The sequence below is a fragment of the Haliotis rufescens genome, unplaced genomic scaffold (genome assembly GCF_023055435.1).
Source record: "Haliotis rufescens isolate VD_foot unplaced genomic scaffold, xgHalRufe1.0.p SCAF_18, whole genome shotgun sequence".
NCBI lineage: Eukaryota > Metazoa > Mollusca > Gastropoda > Lepetellida > Haliotidae > Haliotis > Haliotis rufescens.
Genome location: NW_025963868.1, coordinates 7205140 through 7222997, shown reverse-complemented (window position 1 = coordinate 7222997; position 17858 = coordinate 7205140). Strand labels below are relative to the sequence as shown.

At 40.1% G+C, this 17858-nt stretch overlaps 1 protein-coding gene across 1 annotated transcript; it reads left to right on the top strand.

Annotated features, from left to right (window-relative positions):
* Positions 1 to 10238: 10238 nt before the first annotated feature.
* On the top strand, positions 10239 to 16880 carry LOC125381591. Its single transcript, XM_048398655.1, has 3 exons — positions 10239 to 10721; positions 14351 to 14430; positions 16673 to 16880. Exons 1-3 carry the CDS (start codon positions 10443 to 10445, stop codon positions 16878 to 16880), a joined length of 567 nt encoding a protein of 188 aa, XP_048254612.1. The 5' UTR covers positions 10239 to 10442.
* The last annotated feature ends 978 nt before the right edge of the window (positions 16881 to 17858 follow it).

Here is a 17858-nt window from a genome sequence, read left to right as displayed (position 1 = left end):
GTGAGCTGACCGAACCCGAAGTTGAACAAATACAAGTAAAAAAAACAGCCAAAATTTAAGTGAAAATCGGATTGCATCTTGATAACTAAATAACATCAAAATGGCTGTTTCTTACAGAAGTGCTCAACCACGTGCAGCAACACATTTCTACGTAAACATATCTCACAATAAAAGATTACCTACAAATCAAAACTAGATCTAACAGAACCTATTGTGTGCAGAAAGTAATTGTTATTAACCAGAGACCACCGTATGACTAGAAACCCTTCAACCGCAACAGCTCCCGGAGTCCTTCCACCATTATGACCCAGCCCAGACTGATTTCAGATCTCCACTGAGTGCCGCTTGTGCAATCTGTGCTTCCACCAAGCCAGGGGGCACGGGTGGCCCAGTCGTCTAAGGCGCCGATTCGTTGTGGAGAGTTGCGTCCCTTGGCACGCCAGAAACCTATTCAGGCTTTCCTCCCACATTAAGCTGACACGCCGTGATATAACTGGAATACTGTTAAAAGCGGCGTTAAACCCAACTCACTCCACTAAGCCAACAAAGCAGAGCCAACCGCCGACAGAGAGACAGACGTACAGTTTCACAGTCTCACCCCAATTCATTACACTAATGTTACATAGTAAAATCCATACATGTGCCAGCCCATACGAAGATACGAAGATAAGAGTTAGGAGAGACTCTGCTAAGTTGTATTCAAATAACAGAAAAAGTACAAAAATATTATTTGACGAAATATAAGCTGTTTTCTGCACATAAAACAGGTTGATAAAATTTGAGTTATCACGTGGCAATCAGCATTATACACTCGACAATTTGAAATAGCATCAACAACATTTAGATACAGCAAACATTCCCTGTCCTCTAAAGGCCTGTTATAACCCGTCCTAATTTAATTTGGCTAGGAGCAGTGCCACATCTAAATTTAGCCAAATCGCTGCTGTAAGTTCGGGGTATAGGGTGAATGACATACTCATCAAGTGTATAGTACTGCTTAAAACAACAGTATACATTAAGTTTATTCGTTAAGCTTATTTGGGAAACACTTAACACCATTGCTTCTCTGTGGCAATACAATTCAACTTTTGAAACACAACAATACAAAACATAACGCAACATTTTCAATTAATGTCTATGAAACAATAACGTAATGTGTCGCTGACTGTATAATCAAAAGTAAGATGAATGATTAGCTAGAAACAATAATTATTATGGGATTTTTGTCAGAGATGAGATTTTTTTTCAGACAGTCTTGGTTTTCAGCGTGACGAGCGAACGCTTTAACCACGATGGCTACCCCATCGCTGCTAGCAACGGGTGGATGAACAGGGGTAACAACATTCTATAAGGTAATCATATGTCATAAGTAAATTATAAATGCACATTGGCCGATTACTTTAAGGTAAGGTTTTGTTTTTTTTTAAAACAAGCACATGTACATTCCATGTTCAGTTTTACTTGGATAACATTACACTACCTTTCAGAACAACAGAACAGTCAGAATGTATTTTGGGGGTAAACTCAGAGGAAATATGCCTCAGCACACACACATTCCACATCCCACACCCCACACCCAACAACCCCCTTGACATTGTCATTACCAAGGTGATAGTGGTAGTGGTAGTGGTTGTGGTCCTTATTATGGTATAGCAATCATAATGAGAGACCCTGCTGTCTATTCAGTATCTGGGTATACTGGGGACACCGACTTCATGGGACGAGACCGTAGGCGATATGGATATATCACCGCCACAATATTCATTGTCTTGAACTCAATAGTAGCTCCGATTTCACTCTTGTTACTGGATAAATGGCACAATGTTTGTGCATTTTCATCTAACGCCATATCAAATGTCTTTGTACCTTCAAATAAAATCTGCTTATTCTTACCTTCATATGTATATGACACAACTTTATACATATATCTAGTACAGAACATTTTATGATTTGTATCAATATTAAGTGAGACAACACCCCTCATCACTTTCCCTTTCCTGTCCCGAATAAAGAAATGTGTGAATAGTATTCCTGGCGTCCCCGTCGGGATGTTGCTGGAATTGCGGGGTAAAACCCGACTCACTCACTCACTCACTCACTCACTCACTCACTCACTCGTCCACCCGTCCACCCACTCACTCACTCACTCATGACGAACCTTTCTTATGACATTTCACTCGCTTTATGCAATGTAAGACATTGTTTTTTCAAACCGTTGTTGCAGTCATGGTAGAATGTAGATAAAAAAAAGAACAAAACCTACTGTGTTTTGAAATTTGATGTAGTCCGACTGTAGATTAGTTACCTCTTAATTTTAATTTGGAACAGAGCGCTCATTGATTTGATATATATTTAGAGGATATTCAATGTGTTTTCTCAAATACCACTTTTATCTCACACTGAATTTTCTATTTATTATATACATGTTTTATTTTTATTACTTGCAATTTATATATTTTTTCGAAAACTGTCTGATAAATTACTATGTTCTCCCTGTCGCCCCTCTAACATCGCCGTATTTACGGAAAACCCACAAGCACTGCTATGGTGCTGGCAAGCCAAGAAGCCACACTTGGAAGTATATGACATTCGAACCAATGTTTAAATTAGTTTGGGTGGTGGGGTAGCCTAGTTGTTAAAGCGTTCGCTCGTCATGCTGAACCCAGGTTCGATCCCCCTCATGGGTACAATGTGTGAAGCCCATTTCTGGTGTCCCCTTCCGTGATATTACTTGGATAATTATTAAAAGCGGCGTCTAACCATACACACTCTGTCAAGACAAAAGGATGCAATTCATCACAGAAACCAAGAGCATCCAAATCACAACAAACGTATACTTGCCCGTGAAGAGATCACCCGTTTAATAAACATACAAACTGTGTTACACATTGTTTAATACCAAAACGCGTGCTTATGTACTCTCGGAACACGTTTCACGAACAAATATTGAAAGCTCTCAACATCCTTTGGCTTATTCAACGACATTGCGTGTGGAGATGATAGATCACTGAGAGGAGCTTATGCACACTCGATTACCCCAGCAACCTTGTTGCTAGACAGTCGTTAGTCTAAGTTAAAGTATGTGAGTTGCTATAACCTTAGCACTACGATAATTTTATTGAACTGACGCCTGAATTCTAAAGGTGGACCGTTGTATGGTATTAAATTCATACGTTACAACTTTTGACTTTTTTGAAGAATTATTCTGTTAGTCTCAAATGAATTATGCCTTGGATCGTGTAGGTCTCAGCCTATTCACACTCAACAATATAATTCTAAAAACGTTATAAATGGCAAGTAATAAATATAATACTAAACTCGCTCCTGTGTAAAACCAATTTTATGATACTCGTGAATAGTTGTGGTATCTGACTAGCTTTCGCTTATGTGAAGTAGTATAGGCAATGGGGGTTCTGGCTCAAATGTCAGAACACCCGTCTTTGCCCAAATCAAAGCTTCTATCAAGTATATTTGGGTGTTAAGTTTATGTGAATTATGTAATGACTATCCAACGATCGTCATGCGACAAAGCTAAATTGTAATGAAAAGGGGTTCTGGCACCACCTTAGCCATTCCCGAACCCTATCAATGCTTTTATTGGGGTCTTAAGTTTATAAGAATTATGTGATGACGATCCATGTCTGTTCTTACAAATAGGAACAAGTGTTTTCAAGGGTAAGAACAACCAATTGAACAAATGAGAACAAAAGTGTATACGCATCGGTAAAATGCCTCCAAGAAGTGACATTCCAGAATCGGCATACACAAAGATACGATCCACGGAGACGGGGTTCCAGGAGGCCAAAAGGATCCATAGGATTGGGCATGCGTGTTACAAGAGGATCCAGCAGGGACAAGAGGTACACATCCACATGAGGTATCCCCAAGCCCATTCTTTTCCGGAAACACATGCAGGATCCCAACAGCGAGATCCTCGAAATCGGCCGAGACGTAATGCAGGGTACCTCAAACTTGTTTCTAACCAAAGAAGAATACAGAATCCTAGCAGAGGCTAGAGAAGGAAACCGTTTCTACAGATTCGCCCATCTACGAGACTTCCCTAGGGAGCTTCGTGAACTATATAGGCTTCTGACATTGAGATTGAACATTTTTTTGTAAAACGAATCAGCTTAATCTTAGTTCCAGATGTACCACGTATTGAGGATCTCACCCGAGTTCCTTTTGATATCAAATATATCAACGAGTATCCAATATCATTCTTGAATCGAAATACTCGAAAAAAGCTTTTGGGGGCAAACTTCACATTATTGGCGTATGAATACGTTGAGCAAAATCATGTGAATAAGAACAAACACACCTTTTGTGTGTGCCTTCATTGATAAAAAAATAGTGCAAATTACAGTTACTAGTATCGGCACTAAAGACACAGTTCATACGGCAAAAATAATGCATGATTGTATTTTATGCACCTTTATCACCCAAAACAATTACAAGGTAAGAAAATATTAACAGCAGTAATTGATCCAAATCAGTAAAAGGTAATTATTTAAGAATTAATTTTATGGACTTAATTTTGTCATAAATGACACTGGCTTGTCATAAGCTTCAATATGATATGTCACACGCTTTATACATTTAAATAACAATATTTTTCAAAGTGTATATTAATAACTTATTTAACGTCAAACACCGGTACACTAATCCGCGTCGGAATTTCCATGCCGGAAGTGTTGCTAATGTAAACATGTCGTGTTGCAGCGGTTTGACAGTTGAGAAGCTGAAGACAGAGTTGCGATGTCGTGGATCAACTACACGTGGGAGGAAGATGGATTTGATTGAAAGATATGTAGTTGTACAAGAGATTTGACAGTACTGTGTCAGTTTGCGATGAATCTTGGAAATGTACGACCAGACAATCCAGTGATTGATGTCATTAACATCGACCCACGCAATAAGGATCGAAGACATGCATCAACCAAGTCAGCCGATCTCATTAGTCGCCTTTTACGAATGAAAATCATTGTTATCAATAAACAAAACGTCAGGGATGTGCAAATATTGTTGAAATGGTAAATAAATCATGCGTACATATCTGTTACCCATTATGCTGTGTCAGTCTACAGAGCCTGAACTGGGACTATAATGGCTACATGTTTGCAAAACCCAGTGGTGTATGCTTGGTTGGTTAGTTGGTTTGTTGTTTAACGCCGCAGTCAGCGATATTCCAGCTATATGACGGCGGTTTTATAAATAATCGAGTCAGTGGGCCAGACCAACCGATCCCGTTAGTCGCCTTTTACGATAAGCATGGGTTGCTGAAGACCTATTCTACCCCAGAATCTTCATGGGTAGACGACTAACGACTTGACTAATGTATGTCATCGATCCCATTTGGGTGGATCGATGCTCATGATGCCAATCACTGGATTGTCTGGTCCAGACTCGATCATTTAAAGACCGCCGTCATATAGCTGGAATATTGCTGAGTGCGGCGTTAAACAACAAACAAACAAACCTAATATGGTTAATTTATTTTTTACTGCTGTTGATAGATATTTGATCACAATATCTTTAGACGTTGCAGTGTAGTAGTTGATGGTTAGATTGAATCACATGTAAATGGATCTTTTCCGGTCCCTTTGAGCGAGATACGACAAAGTTAAGCTGTTTTAGAAACAATTTTATTTTGTGTGTGATATAGTGAAATTTTATTCTGTCTGTCTTCGACAGGTTACAGTTGACCAGGCTACGGCCTTAGAGCTAAGGACAGTAAAGCAGGCCAATTGTAGATTATGGCATGAAGAGAGGAGATGGAGGTTGACAGCATCTCAGTTTGGGACAATCTGCAAATGTACAAATTGTCTCTGGCAGGAAACTAGTTTGTAAATCTGTGAGGCATGGGTTTACAGCAAGAACCCAAAGCTATTGCCAAACTTGAGATAGCCTGCAATGTGCATGTTCACAGTTGTGGAATGTTCGTTGATTCTGAACTCCCCTTCCTAGCAGCAATCCCAAATGGTGTCATTGATTGTAACACAATTGTTAAGATTAAATGTCCTTATAGTGCTAGAAATGAGGTCATTGCTCCTGGGAACCCTTCCCTTATCTTTGTGAGAGAAATGGTCTCATACAACCAAAGACGTATATACGTCTCATACAACCAAAGACGTATATACTGAGATGCTTAGGGCCATCACATTTCAAAAACTGTATGCACAGTGGAAAACTGTAGGCCCAATCATTTTAGCTGAGACATACTCTCGCAATATAAAATTACAAAATACAACCAGTCAACCAGAAGCTTTTAATGCTAGAGACTCTGTGATGATAGATGGAGCCTACATTTATCAAGGAAATTTACAGCTTTCAAAAATATCTCTGAACTCGGGCCTACGGGCTGATGTCTATTTCAAACACTGCCATTGGGCAATGTGGTGGAGGTAATCTGCAATAGAAATGACATGACTGATTTGTTTGTTTGATTGTTGTTTTACGCCGCTCTCAGCAATCTTCCAGTGGTCTGTAAATGATCGAGTCTGGACCAGACAATCTAGTGTTTGACATTATGAGTATCGATCCACGCAATAAGCCTTTTCATCAACAAGGCCAAACTACTAAAAATAGAATTTTAGATAGGACCGCTCTATTTTAGATCCGCGAAAAACGAGGGACAAACATTGCTATTTCGTCGCCTGAGAACCAAGGTGTTCTAACTCTACAAAACCTTGTTTAGAGAAACTGCGCTGTATTAGTTTGGATTTTAACCGTTTTATTATGAAAGCTACCTTCATAAATGTTTGCATAGACATGCATTTTGTACTGTTAAAGTACATAAACTACAAACTTTATGAAATGAATTGAAAATGTCAATTTAAATAACAAAATTATGTTTGGAGACAGAACATTTTTCTAAATTCTGAAGCCGTTTCCATTAGATCCATATTGTTCTATGTGACTTATACTGGATATGTTACGCCACTACTTGTAAATGTACTATGAAATTAGTTTTAAGTATTGTAAAACAGCATATAACTATTTATAACATGTACATTCCTTGACCAATGTGAAAAAGAAGAAGAAAGGCAAAACACGATTCATGAATTTAATGAAAATATCACCAAAATATCGTTAATCAAATCTGATTGGAAACCAGATACAAAATAATAAAATAAAGTATTAAATTTGAATGTATGACAAGAATGAATGACAATGAAATCTATAAAACTAAGTGTTCACAATTCACTGTAACTATCAAATGAAGTTTGCATAGAGTCAATATACAAACTGAGTTAAAAATGCCACCTTTGAGTACCCGTCTATTCCATTCAGGGAAAGGCAATCAAATATCACAGGAGCATTGTTGACCAACAAAAAATTACACCCCCCCTTGTTCAGGAGAAACTGGTTAACTGCTTAAACACAACTCTTGAACTGTTAACATTTCAAACATTAAAACAACCTAACAGACTGGCACATTTATTCAGTAACAACCTATGAAGATTTCGGGGTAGAATAGGTCTTCAGGAAGCCATGCTTGTAGTAAAAGGCGCCCCGTGAAGATCCGGGGTAGAATAGGTCCTCAGCAACCCATTCTTGCCGTAAAAGGCGACTAACGGGAGGTCAGGCTCGCTGACTTGGTTGATGCATGTCATCGATCCCAATTGCGTGGACCGATGCTCATGATATCAATCACTGGATTGTCTGATTATTTACAGACCGCTCTCATATAGCTGGAATATTGCTGAGTGCGGTGTAAAACAACAAACCAAACCAAAACTAAAACTGTATATTTGATATTGTTATGCTCAAATATGTTAATAAGTTATGTTTTAACATTACTTTGCATAAATGACTAAATTGTGAATATATTAACTTGGTCTCGTTGCTATATGGCTGAAATAATGGTGATGCGACGTTAAATTTTTAACTCACTCACTCACTATTTAACTATTACAAATATTTTCTTCTGTGTGAACCTCTGAACTTATTTATCAACCCTCGTACAAAGATTTGAATGCAGGCTCACACATCCTCATTATCTGACATGAATAGTGAACAGTATTGTTAAAAGTTTCACCAAGTTAGAGTTGGATAACTCAGAGACGTAACCCTTTACATAAAATTGCATCATTTATAATGCAGTAAACAGTATTGTTAACAGTTCCATCAAGTTAAGGTTGGATAACTCGAGACGTAACCCTTTACATAAAATTGCTTAATATTTAATAGGATAGCAACTTAAAACACAAAAAACGTAATACTGTTACAATCAGGTAGTAATGTTACGCACATGAACGAAGTTATAGTTTGTAGAATTGCTGTTATGGTATATTTACAAATGTCTCAATTAGAAGAGCTATGAGCTGTGTTTGAACGATTGATTTAGAGTGTTAAATATTTCAGTATAACTCACTGACACTTTGAATAAATGCGATTTGAATTAACCGCTTTGATATCAATGATGTTGTAATCTTCTTTATGACATGTATTACATGGATTATATCTCGCAAATATCATGCTATAATTGACACTTATCGCCAGGCTACAGAATCACTGAGAATTAATGTGATCAGAGTAGATTATTGGGATCATCTAATATGTTTATTATGTTCATTATGTATTATTGATTACTTCTAATATGTATTATTTCAAACACTATGCGAATCTGATTTATGGTTGAAATCATTCCGACGCGACGTTAAATGTTAACTCACTCATAGCGCCACAAGGTGAGTGAGTGAGTGAGTTTTGGTTTTATGCCGCTTTTAGCAATATTCCAGCAATATCACAGTGGGGGACACCAGGAATGGGCTTCACAAATTGTACCCATGTCGAAAATCAAACCCGGATCTTAGGCGTGATGAGCGAACGCTTTAACCACTAGGCCACCAGACCGCCCCCACAAGGTAATTTCAGGAAAAGTATATGGACTACAAACATTCTGCATGGGTGCTGCATCAAGCTGTAAGGATTCGAGTCGAGACAATCCAGTGACTGACAAAATGAGCGCCGATCACTCAAAAATCGGAAACGAAGGCATGCTCTCAACCAAGTCGCAGAACATGTCCACCCGATCCGGGTGGATCAGTCGCCTTTTACGACCAGCAAACGTTGCTCGTGACAAATTCTAATGCAGACTTTTTTGTTTTGGTTGTTTGTTGTTTAACGCCGCACTCAGCAATATTCAAGCTTCATGACGGTGAGACCAGTGAGGATCCGGGTTAGAATAGGTCTTTAGCAACCCATGCGTGCCGTAAAAGGTGACTATGATTGTCGTAAAAGGCGACTAACGGGATAGGGTGGTCAGGCTCGCTGACTTGGTTGATGCATGTCATCGATCCCAATTGCGTCTATCGATGCTAATGATATCCATCACTGGATTGTCTGGTCCAGACTTGATTATTTACAGACCGCCGTCATATAGCTGGAATATTGCTGAGTGCGGCGTTCAACAACAAAACCAACCAAACCAACCCAATTACGTGGATCGATGCTCATAATAATAATCACTGGATTGTCTGGTCCAGACTCGATTATTTACCGATCGCCGTCATATAGCTCGAATATTGTGCGGCGTTAAACAACAACCAACCAACCAATTGATGTTTAACGCCGCAGTAAGCAATATTCAAGCTTCATGACGGTGATCTGAAAGTAAGAGTTTTGACCCGACAATCCTGTGACTGACATCATGAGCATCGATCCAAGTATTTGGGATACGGTTATATGCATCAACCCAGTCTTCGAAACTGATCACGTTAGTCTCCTTTTACGGTAAACAGTAATAGAAATATTACAGCCATCTTCCCAAGGCAAGGGAGTTAACTGAATGTAAAAGTCGAGTTTCCACTCTTGCCGAACTAGGCTGGAATTCCTGGGCTCGATCGTAGCGTCACCCGTGGCTGGTACGAGTGATGTCCCTACTATGCCTCTCCTATGGACCAATCAGATTCTACCTCTCGTATCACTTGCATTTGCTTCAAACAAAATGGCGGCGCCCAGTCAAGACGATCTGATGGATAATCAAGATCTATATTGTAATAAAACGGATCTTACATCGCGAAGTGCATCAAATCACGTGAGCACCTTGATTTAAAACTTGAAAAGGCTTGAAAAATATCTGTTGACAACGAGTTGGCGGTGCACATGCTGTGCAAATCCTGCAATCGACCGAACTCTGCATGACAGTTTTACGAACCGGATTTCGATTTCGGTGCGCGATTTTGATTGGACTATGCATAGACTCGTTAAGTCCAGCCAAAATGTTACTCCACAATACCAGCCTAGTTCGGCAAGGGTGGAAATTGGACTTTTATAGTCAGTTAACTCTCTTGCCTCGGGAAGATGTATTTAGCCAACAACATTTTAGTGCAGAAAGCTAATTGGATTGTTGCAAACATGTGATTCCACCCACTTGTTAATTTAGCCGAGCCTGCATCCGTCCCGCACAGCGCTTACTTGATCACACCAGACGAGCCGACATGGCAGCCGTTCCACTTCCTGCTGCTGTACTACTGATACACCTGACTGTGACCGGTACCGGCACCCCGTGTTCTGATGTACTCACAGTCCAGAAAACTCGTACATACAAAAAAATGACTTCCCTGACTGTGTTCAAATGCGCTGCTGAATGCCTTGCATCGTCATTCTGTGCTTCGTTCAACTTCGACTTAGAAACAAAAGTGTGTAGCCAACGAAGTGACGGCATTACCCCTCTTGACGTCGTCTCTCGACTTGATAACCTGAAACGCTGGCCAAAGGTAATCATTTCATGTGTTTCAGTTGATGATGCTCCGTAGATGTAACATGGATCTGTATATGATGCAGCTGTGAACCCGTAATTCTGTGCTGGACCCGTGAAGATCAGGGTTAGAATAGGTCTTCAGCAACCCATGCTTGCAGGAATAGGCTGGTTGGCTTGTTGTTTAACGCCGCACTCCGCAATATTCCAGCTATATGACGGCGGTCTGTAAATAATCGAGTCTGGACCAGACAATCCAGTGATTGACATCATGAGCATCGATCCACATAATTCGGACGATGACATGCATCAACCAAGTCAGCGAGCCTGACCAGCCGATCCTGTTAATCGCCTTTTACGACAAGCGTAGTCGCCTTTTAGGGCAATCATGGGTTGCTGATGACCTAATCTACCGCGAATCTTCACGGGAATTTCAAAATGTCATGCAATAATTGGTATATGACTAATTAGTGTTCTAAACTTTGTTATGTTTTAAATATACATGTGGCGCAGTAAACCTCTCTACCTAAATTGCCAGGTTGAGTGAGTGAGTTTACATTTGACGTTACATTGGATGTCCATGTTGAAGGTGAGTGAGTATGGTTTTACGCCACTTTTTAGCAATATTCCAGCAAAATCACGGCGGGGGACACCAGAAATGGGCTTCACATATTGTACCCATGTCGTGAATCGAACCCGAGTCTTCGGCGTGACGAATGAACGCTTTAACCACTAAGCTACCCGACTGCCCAGGTTGAAGGTGAACGTTGGCATGTACGTTTCACCTAATGATGACATCATATTTCATTAAAGCGTTAGGTGTTAGATTTCTTCAGCACGTATTCAGAAAGTATTTGAAAGTCTCTTGTGGCTTTCTTTCTTGACGATATAGGGGACACGGGTGGACACAGTCGTCCAAGGCCCCGTGATTTGCTGTGCAGATTTGGGTCGCTTGGGCTGCTGAAGACCTATTCTACCCCGGATCCACGCAATTAGGATACAATGACATGCATCAAACAAGTCAGCGAGTCTGACAACCCGATCCTGTTAGTCGCCTTTTCCGGGAAGCATGGGTTGCTGAAGACCTATTCTATCCTGGATCTTCACGGGTCTCATTTATCGGACTTCCAATTCTTGGATGTCTTGTCTGGACGACATTGATATTTCGATGGTTTCTCTTGCATATCAAGCAAACCCATGTTGATGGGTGCATCCTCTGTCGTTATAATTTTTGCAAATGGATTGTCCCTGGTGGAAGTTAAAGGCCCGTCCATGGGCGTCTGTACCATCAAAATTGATGTTCCTCGTCTGCTGCAGCATTCTGGGTGCCAAGGATGATTTGACTTTCTGAAGCCCTATGTCATTTGTGGTTTTCAGATGTAATTGTCCATATCCTCCATTGTCCATTTGAATGCTACTTGGGCCACAATGAACATCGTCCGGAACCGTCGCGACGAAACTCTGCAAGTCTGGTTGTGTGGGCGCCGCCATGACACTTGGTGACGTCACAGGCTGAGTCGTTCTCGATCCTTTTTGGGAATTTCGTTTCGTTCTCCGACATCTCGAATATCCATTGAATGAGGAATGTTCCAAAAATCTTGTCTGACATGGCTGGTACCTGAAGTCCGGGAGACGGATGGATAAATTACATTTCCTGGCGTAAAACGGAATGAGTTGTCTTCTTGAAATGGAATTTGGCAGGTGTAAAATTCCGATGCCCAAGGCGATGCGCTCTCGGAGTTCAGCAACTTACCAGTTGGTAGGATCGTGAGAATTTTCGTTAGCTGCCGAGTCCGGATTATTGTCTGGTATCTCGTCTGTCTTTATATCGAACGTCAGAAGAATTAGACTGAAGTCGTGTTGATACGGCCGACCGGCCGGCCATCTTGGTTGTGTACATCGATGGCAGCTTCGTTTGTCGAATTGCGTTTCTGACGAGGAGCCATTATGCTTGCTACGAGAAGTTACTGCATGTGACGGCCACTTCCTCGTTACTAGGTAGTAGCTAAGTCGTTGCGAATCCGGAATGTATGTGAAAAAAACTTCAGTTAAGATCCCACCATTACGAAGCGTGCATGAATGAAACCATGCGTTGTAATCTTGGCAAAGGAATTGCTAGCGACTGACTGCACATGCGCTATGGCATAAGTAAGTTTCGGCATGTGAGAGAAACGGAATATGATTGTGAATAACTCATGTTTTCTTAGCCGAATTAACTACAAATAAACTCCAATTGGTGTATGTAACCTGATAACTAACAGCATACATATGCATTGCACAGGTTAGCCTGTTAAAATTAATATTTATAATGGACACAACTTTTCATAGAAAATGTTCGTATGGTATGGTGCATGTAATGAATAAAACTCAACTCAATACCTAAGTAATTATAAACATGTTAACAGGAATTTGAGTCACGACCTCTATTTGGGTCGCTTTTCCATTTTGATATCATCTTTTGTGTATTGCGAGAAATGGCCGCCGTCATCGACGTTTGCTGAACATTATCACCAAAAACATTGATTCTGTCATAATTTTGTTTTCTGTCATACAGCTGGAATATTGTGCAGCGTAAACCAGCAAATAAACCAAAAAATATATCCACCGTAATATTGCTGGGATATTGTGAGGCGTAAACTACCCAACAAACAAAAACCCAATATATCCTTTGTCATATTGCTGGAATATTGTGCGGTATAAACCAGTCAACAAACAACAAAACCAATATATCCACTGTAATACAGATGGAATATTGTGCGGTACAAACCAGCCAACAAAAAAAACCAACAATATATCCACTGTTATATCGCTGGAATATTTTTCGGTATAAACCAGTCAACAAACAACAAAACCAATATATCCACTGTCATACAGATGGAATATTGTGCGTCGTAAACCAGACAACAAACAAAATACCCAATATATCTGCTTTCTAAACTTCCAGGCACCGATCCTCCGCAGAATATCAAATGGTCAACCCCTTACCATGTCTGCCATTCATATTTTGTTTCCTGCAGTACAAGCCTAAAGGGTAATGGTGTCTGACTATTTGTTATAGTCATATGTATCTTGTTAACAGCTCAGTTGTGTTTTTACATTTTGAACATTGTCAGCAAAACACGACCTAGCTGTTAACTGGGCTACTCGACGCTCTGGTTTCAAAACATTGGTAAAGGGTATCTGGAATCATACACATCCACGTGACTAAAGCATATTCTAAAATATTGCCGGAACATGTCTTGAGATGTCTTTACATCGTTTTGTTGGGAATGGTAATGAGATAACGTTGTCACAACGTATTTCATCCTTGTAACACAAAGTTATTTCACGTCGTTGTGACAACGTCCATGGTAGTACACAGAATAACGTTGTAGGGACGCAATATTATAACATTGTCAAAACGTTAAATACAACATTACCACAACGTAAAATACAGAGTTCCCACAACGTCGTGATATTCAACGTTCCCACAACGTACAATACAACGTTATCACAACGTTCATATGAATATGACGTAACACAACGTTAGGCCATGACGTTATCTAGACGTAATATCCCCAACGTTATCACAACGTTGTCACAACGTGAAATTGTTAGCTGGGTTATCACCATGTGCACATCATCATGAATATATTTATTTCCTTTCAGTCTAGTTCTGGGATTCAGCGTGCGAGGTTCCCCCGAGTTCAGATGTGCGGACTGTCTTGGTCGTACAACAGGGTGGCAAGGTGAGTGATTTGTTCGTTTGTTTTTTAACGCCACACTAAGGCGCCATATTGATTCTTTAAATGATCAAAGGCACCTATTGTACTTTATCCTGCGATGAAGTACACTTTTTGAGTTTTGTCATAATGGAATGACGTCATGACGCTGGTAACATCGTTCGTTCATTACGCTCAAGCAAAACGGCGCATCCACATCTATTTTCGGGGAAAGTGTCTATATTTCAATTTCTCTCAAACCACTGTCCTGCCAAAACAGTCACAAAATTGTCCGAGGTGGGCGTTCGTGCCCTACGAATTGTGTCTCTCTCGACAAAGGAATGAGCAATACTTGAAACGTTTCATAACCACGTGTACATTTGTTGCTCAGCGTAATATTACAAACTGTCACTGTTGCCCTTTGCTCCGCCATGTTCGTACAACGGCGACGGCAAATCACGCCCCAGGCTGTCGATTCATGTGGGTTTACGGGATCATGTAGCCCGATAAGCTTGGTTGGCACACCATTTTGTTGCTGCAGTCTGCTTACAGTTGTGGCAGAAACAAAGTTGCAATCTGTACAGCAGAAAATTCCTCAAATTCCTCAACTAAATAACCAGCGACACCGAACTTCGGCACATGTTAGTATGGCCCAGCCAAGTGATAAAATGCTATTATGCATGAGTTTATGCATAACCGTACGTAGAACGGACAATGAAATGTGACCTGTTTATTGCTGCATGGTTTTATGCATAACCACACATATAACGGACAATGTAATGTGACGTGTTTACTGCTGCATAGGTTTATGCAAAACCACACGCAGAACAGACAATGAAAATGTGACCTATTTACTGCTGCATGGGTGTATGCATAACCACACATATAACGGACAACGAAATGTGATCTGTTTATTGATGCATGGATGTATGTATAACCACACACATAACGGACAATGAAATGTGACCTGTTTATTGCTGCATGGGTGTATGTATAACCACACATATAACGGACAATGAAATGTGACCTGTTTATTGCTGCATGGGTGTATGTATAACCACACATATAACGGACAACGAAATGTGATCTGTTTATTGCTGCATGGGTGTATGTATAACCACACATATAACGGACAATGAAATGTGACCTGTTTATTGCTGCATGGGTGTATGTATAACCACACACATAACGGACAATGAAATGTGACCTGCTTACTGCTGCATTGGTGTATGCATAACCACACATATAACGGACAATAAAATGTGACCTGTTTATTGCTGCATGGGTGTATGTATAACCACACACATAACGGACAATGAAATGTGACCTGTTTATTGCTGCATAGGTGTATGCATAACCACACACATAACGGACAATGAAATGTGACCTATTAATGGTGTTGTATTGTGTATTAGTGGTGTTTTGTGTTTTAAACGAAGATATATTACTCTTAACGTAAGGGCATAGGCAATTCGGTGGAACACCCCGTCAGTTAGTTAGATGGATTTTAAATTGAGGGCACACCTCAGTGCAGATTTCCTTCCATACCAATCTCTAACAAAACACAAAGTTAGTCTTAAGTTCGACACCTTAGAAAAATATTAAAGTTTGGTCTACCCCGATGGATAGTGTAATAAAGTACAGTTTTGCACCTGGACAGTTATAGATAAAGCACGAGGTTGATAATAGTTCAGGGCAGAGCAAATAGTTTTGCCCTGGACAGTTATAGATAAAGCACGAGGTTGATAATAGTTCAGGGCAGAGCAAATAGTTTTGCCCTGGACAGTTATAGATAAAGCACGAGGATGATAATAGTTCAGGGCAGAGCAAATAGTTTTGCCCTGGACAGTTATAGATAATGCACGAGGATGATAATAGTTCAGGGCAGAGCAAATAGTTTTGCCCTGGACAGTTATAGATAAAGCACGAGGATGATAATAGTTCAGGGCAGAGCAAATAGTTTTGCCCTGGACAGTTATAGATAAAGCACGAGGATGATAATAGTTCAGGGCAGAGCAAACTTTAGTTCTGATTTAAATTGATCACAGACACCCTTGGTGCATGATAACGCTTGAAACTTAAATCTATTATTTGAAAACAATATGCCCAATTGCTACTGAGAAGAGGTTGGTGCTCAGGCAGTGTTTCACGGAAAAGTCTGCTGTTAAGAATTTGTCAACATCAGAATCATGACAAAAGATACAATGTCTGAAGATTGGTAGACCGATATGTAAAATCCTATGTTCTATTTTTCACGTGATTACACCAGGGACTGTGGTGAACCACCAGATGTGTTTGGATCAGCCAAAGTGTCAAAGCATCATCGCCAGGGAGCTGTGACAAATTACACATGCCAATCAGACTTTATTTCCTGTGACAAGAAAACGTACAAGACGAGTCTATGTCAGACATCAGGCCTGTGGGAGTACGTCTCTGCGTGGTGTGAAAGGTTCCGCTGGACTAACCCTGTAAGTTAATGATTATATGTGCATATTTAACAGATGTTTAGAAACTTTTGGAACGGAAAGCATTAAGCTTTTCTATATAAAACGTCAACGCTAGAGAAGTAGATGAAAATAATATGAATGGATCACTAAAAATCTGTGAAGAAACCAGGTGTTCGAGAAAACGGTAAGCATTTGTTCCTGCTTTTCTACTGTTAAACAGATTACTAAATTCATAATATTTATGAATATTTGATCTGTTATGAACCGACAAGTAATATACAACGTCTAGTTGTCCATTATGAAACGACTACAATGTAAGACAGCAGAGTATATTCTTTCCCTATTTCATTGGTTTGGTAAAATTGTATTTTCTGTCTGTGGATGCCTCGCCGTCAAACGTCAATCGTTATAAAATGTAAGAAACTTTACAATCTAAAACATGGTGAAAGATGTGAGTATGTACCCGTTAAGATTCCGGGGTAGAATCTTAAGGTCTTCAGCAACCCATGCTTACCGTAAAAGATGACTATGCTTGTCGTAAAAGGCGCCAAACGGGATCGGGTGGTCAGGCTCGCTGACTTGGTTCATACATGTCATCGATCCCAATTGCGTGGATCGATGCTTATAATGTCAATCACTGGATTGTCTGGTCCAGACTCGATTATTTTACAGACCATCATCATATAGCTGGAATATTGCTGAGTGCGTCAACCAACAAATCTTCACGAGTATCAGCTTTCTTCACACATCAAATTGACATACAGTGATCTATACCATAACTGTTAAGACCTGCGCCAAACCCTCACAGTGGTAAACTTATCACCATGGAACCATAGCATTAGGTGCCATGGCATTTTTTAAAAATCTGTCTGTAACATTTTGGGTTACTTTTCAGGATACATCTCAGAAAAATTACATGTTCCCATGTGGTTCATCAAGAAGGGTACGAATTATGCTATCGGGGACACAAACAAAACTCTCCAGGTACATTTATCTTGTTTATATTTC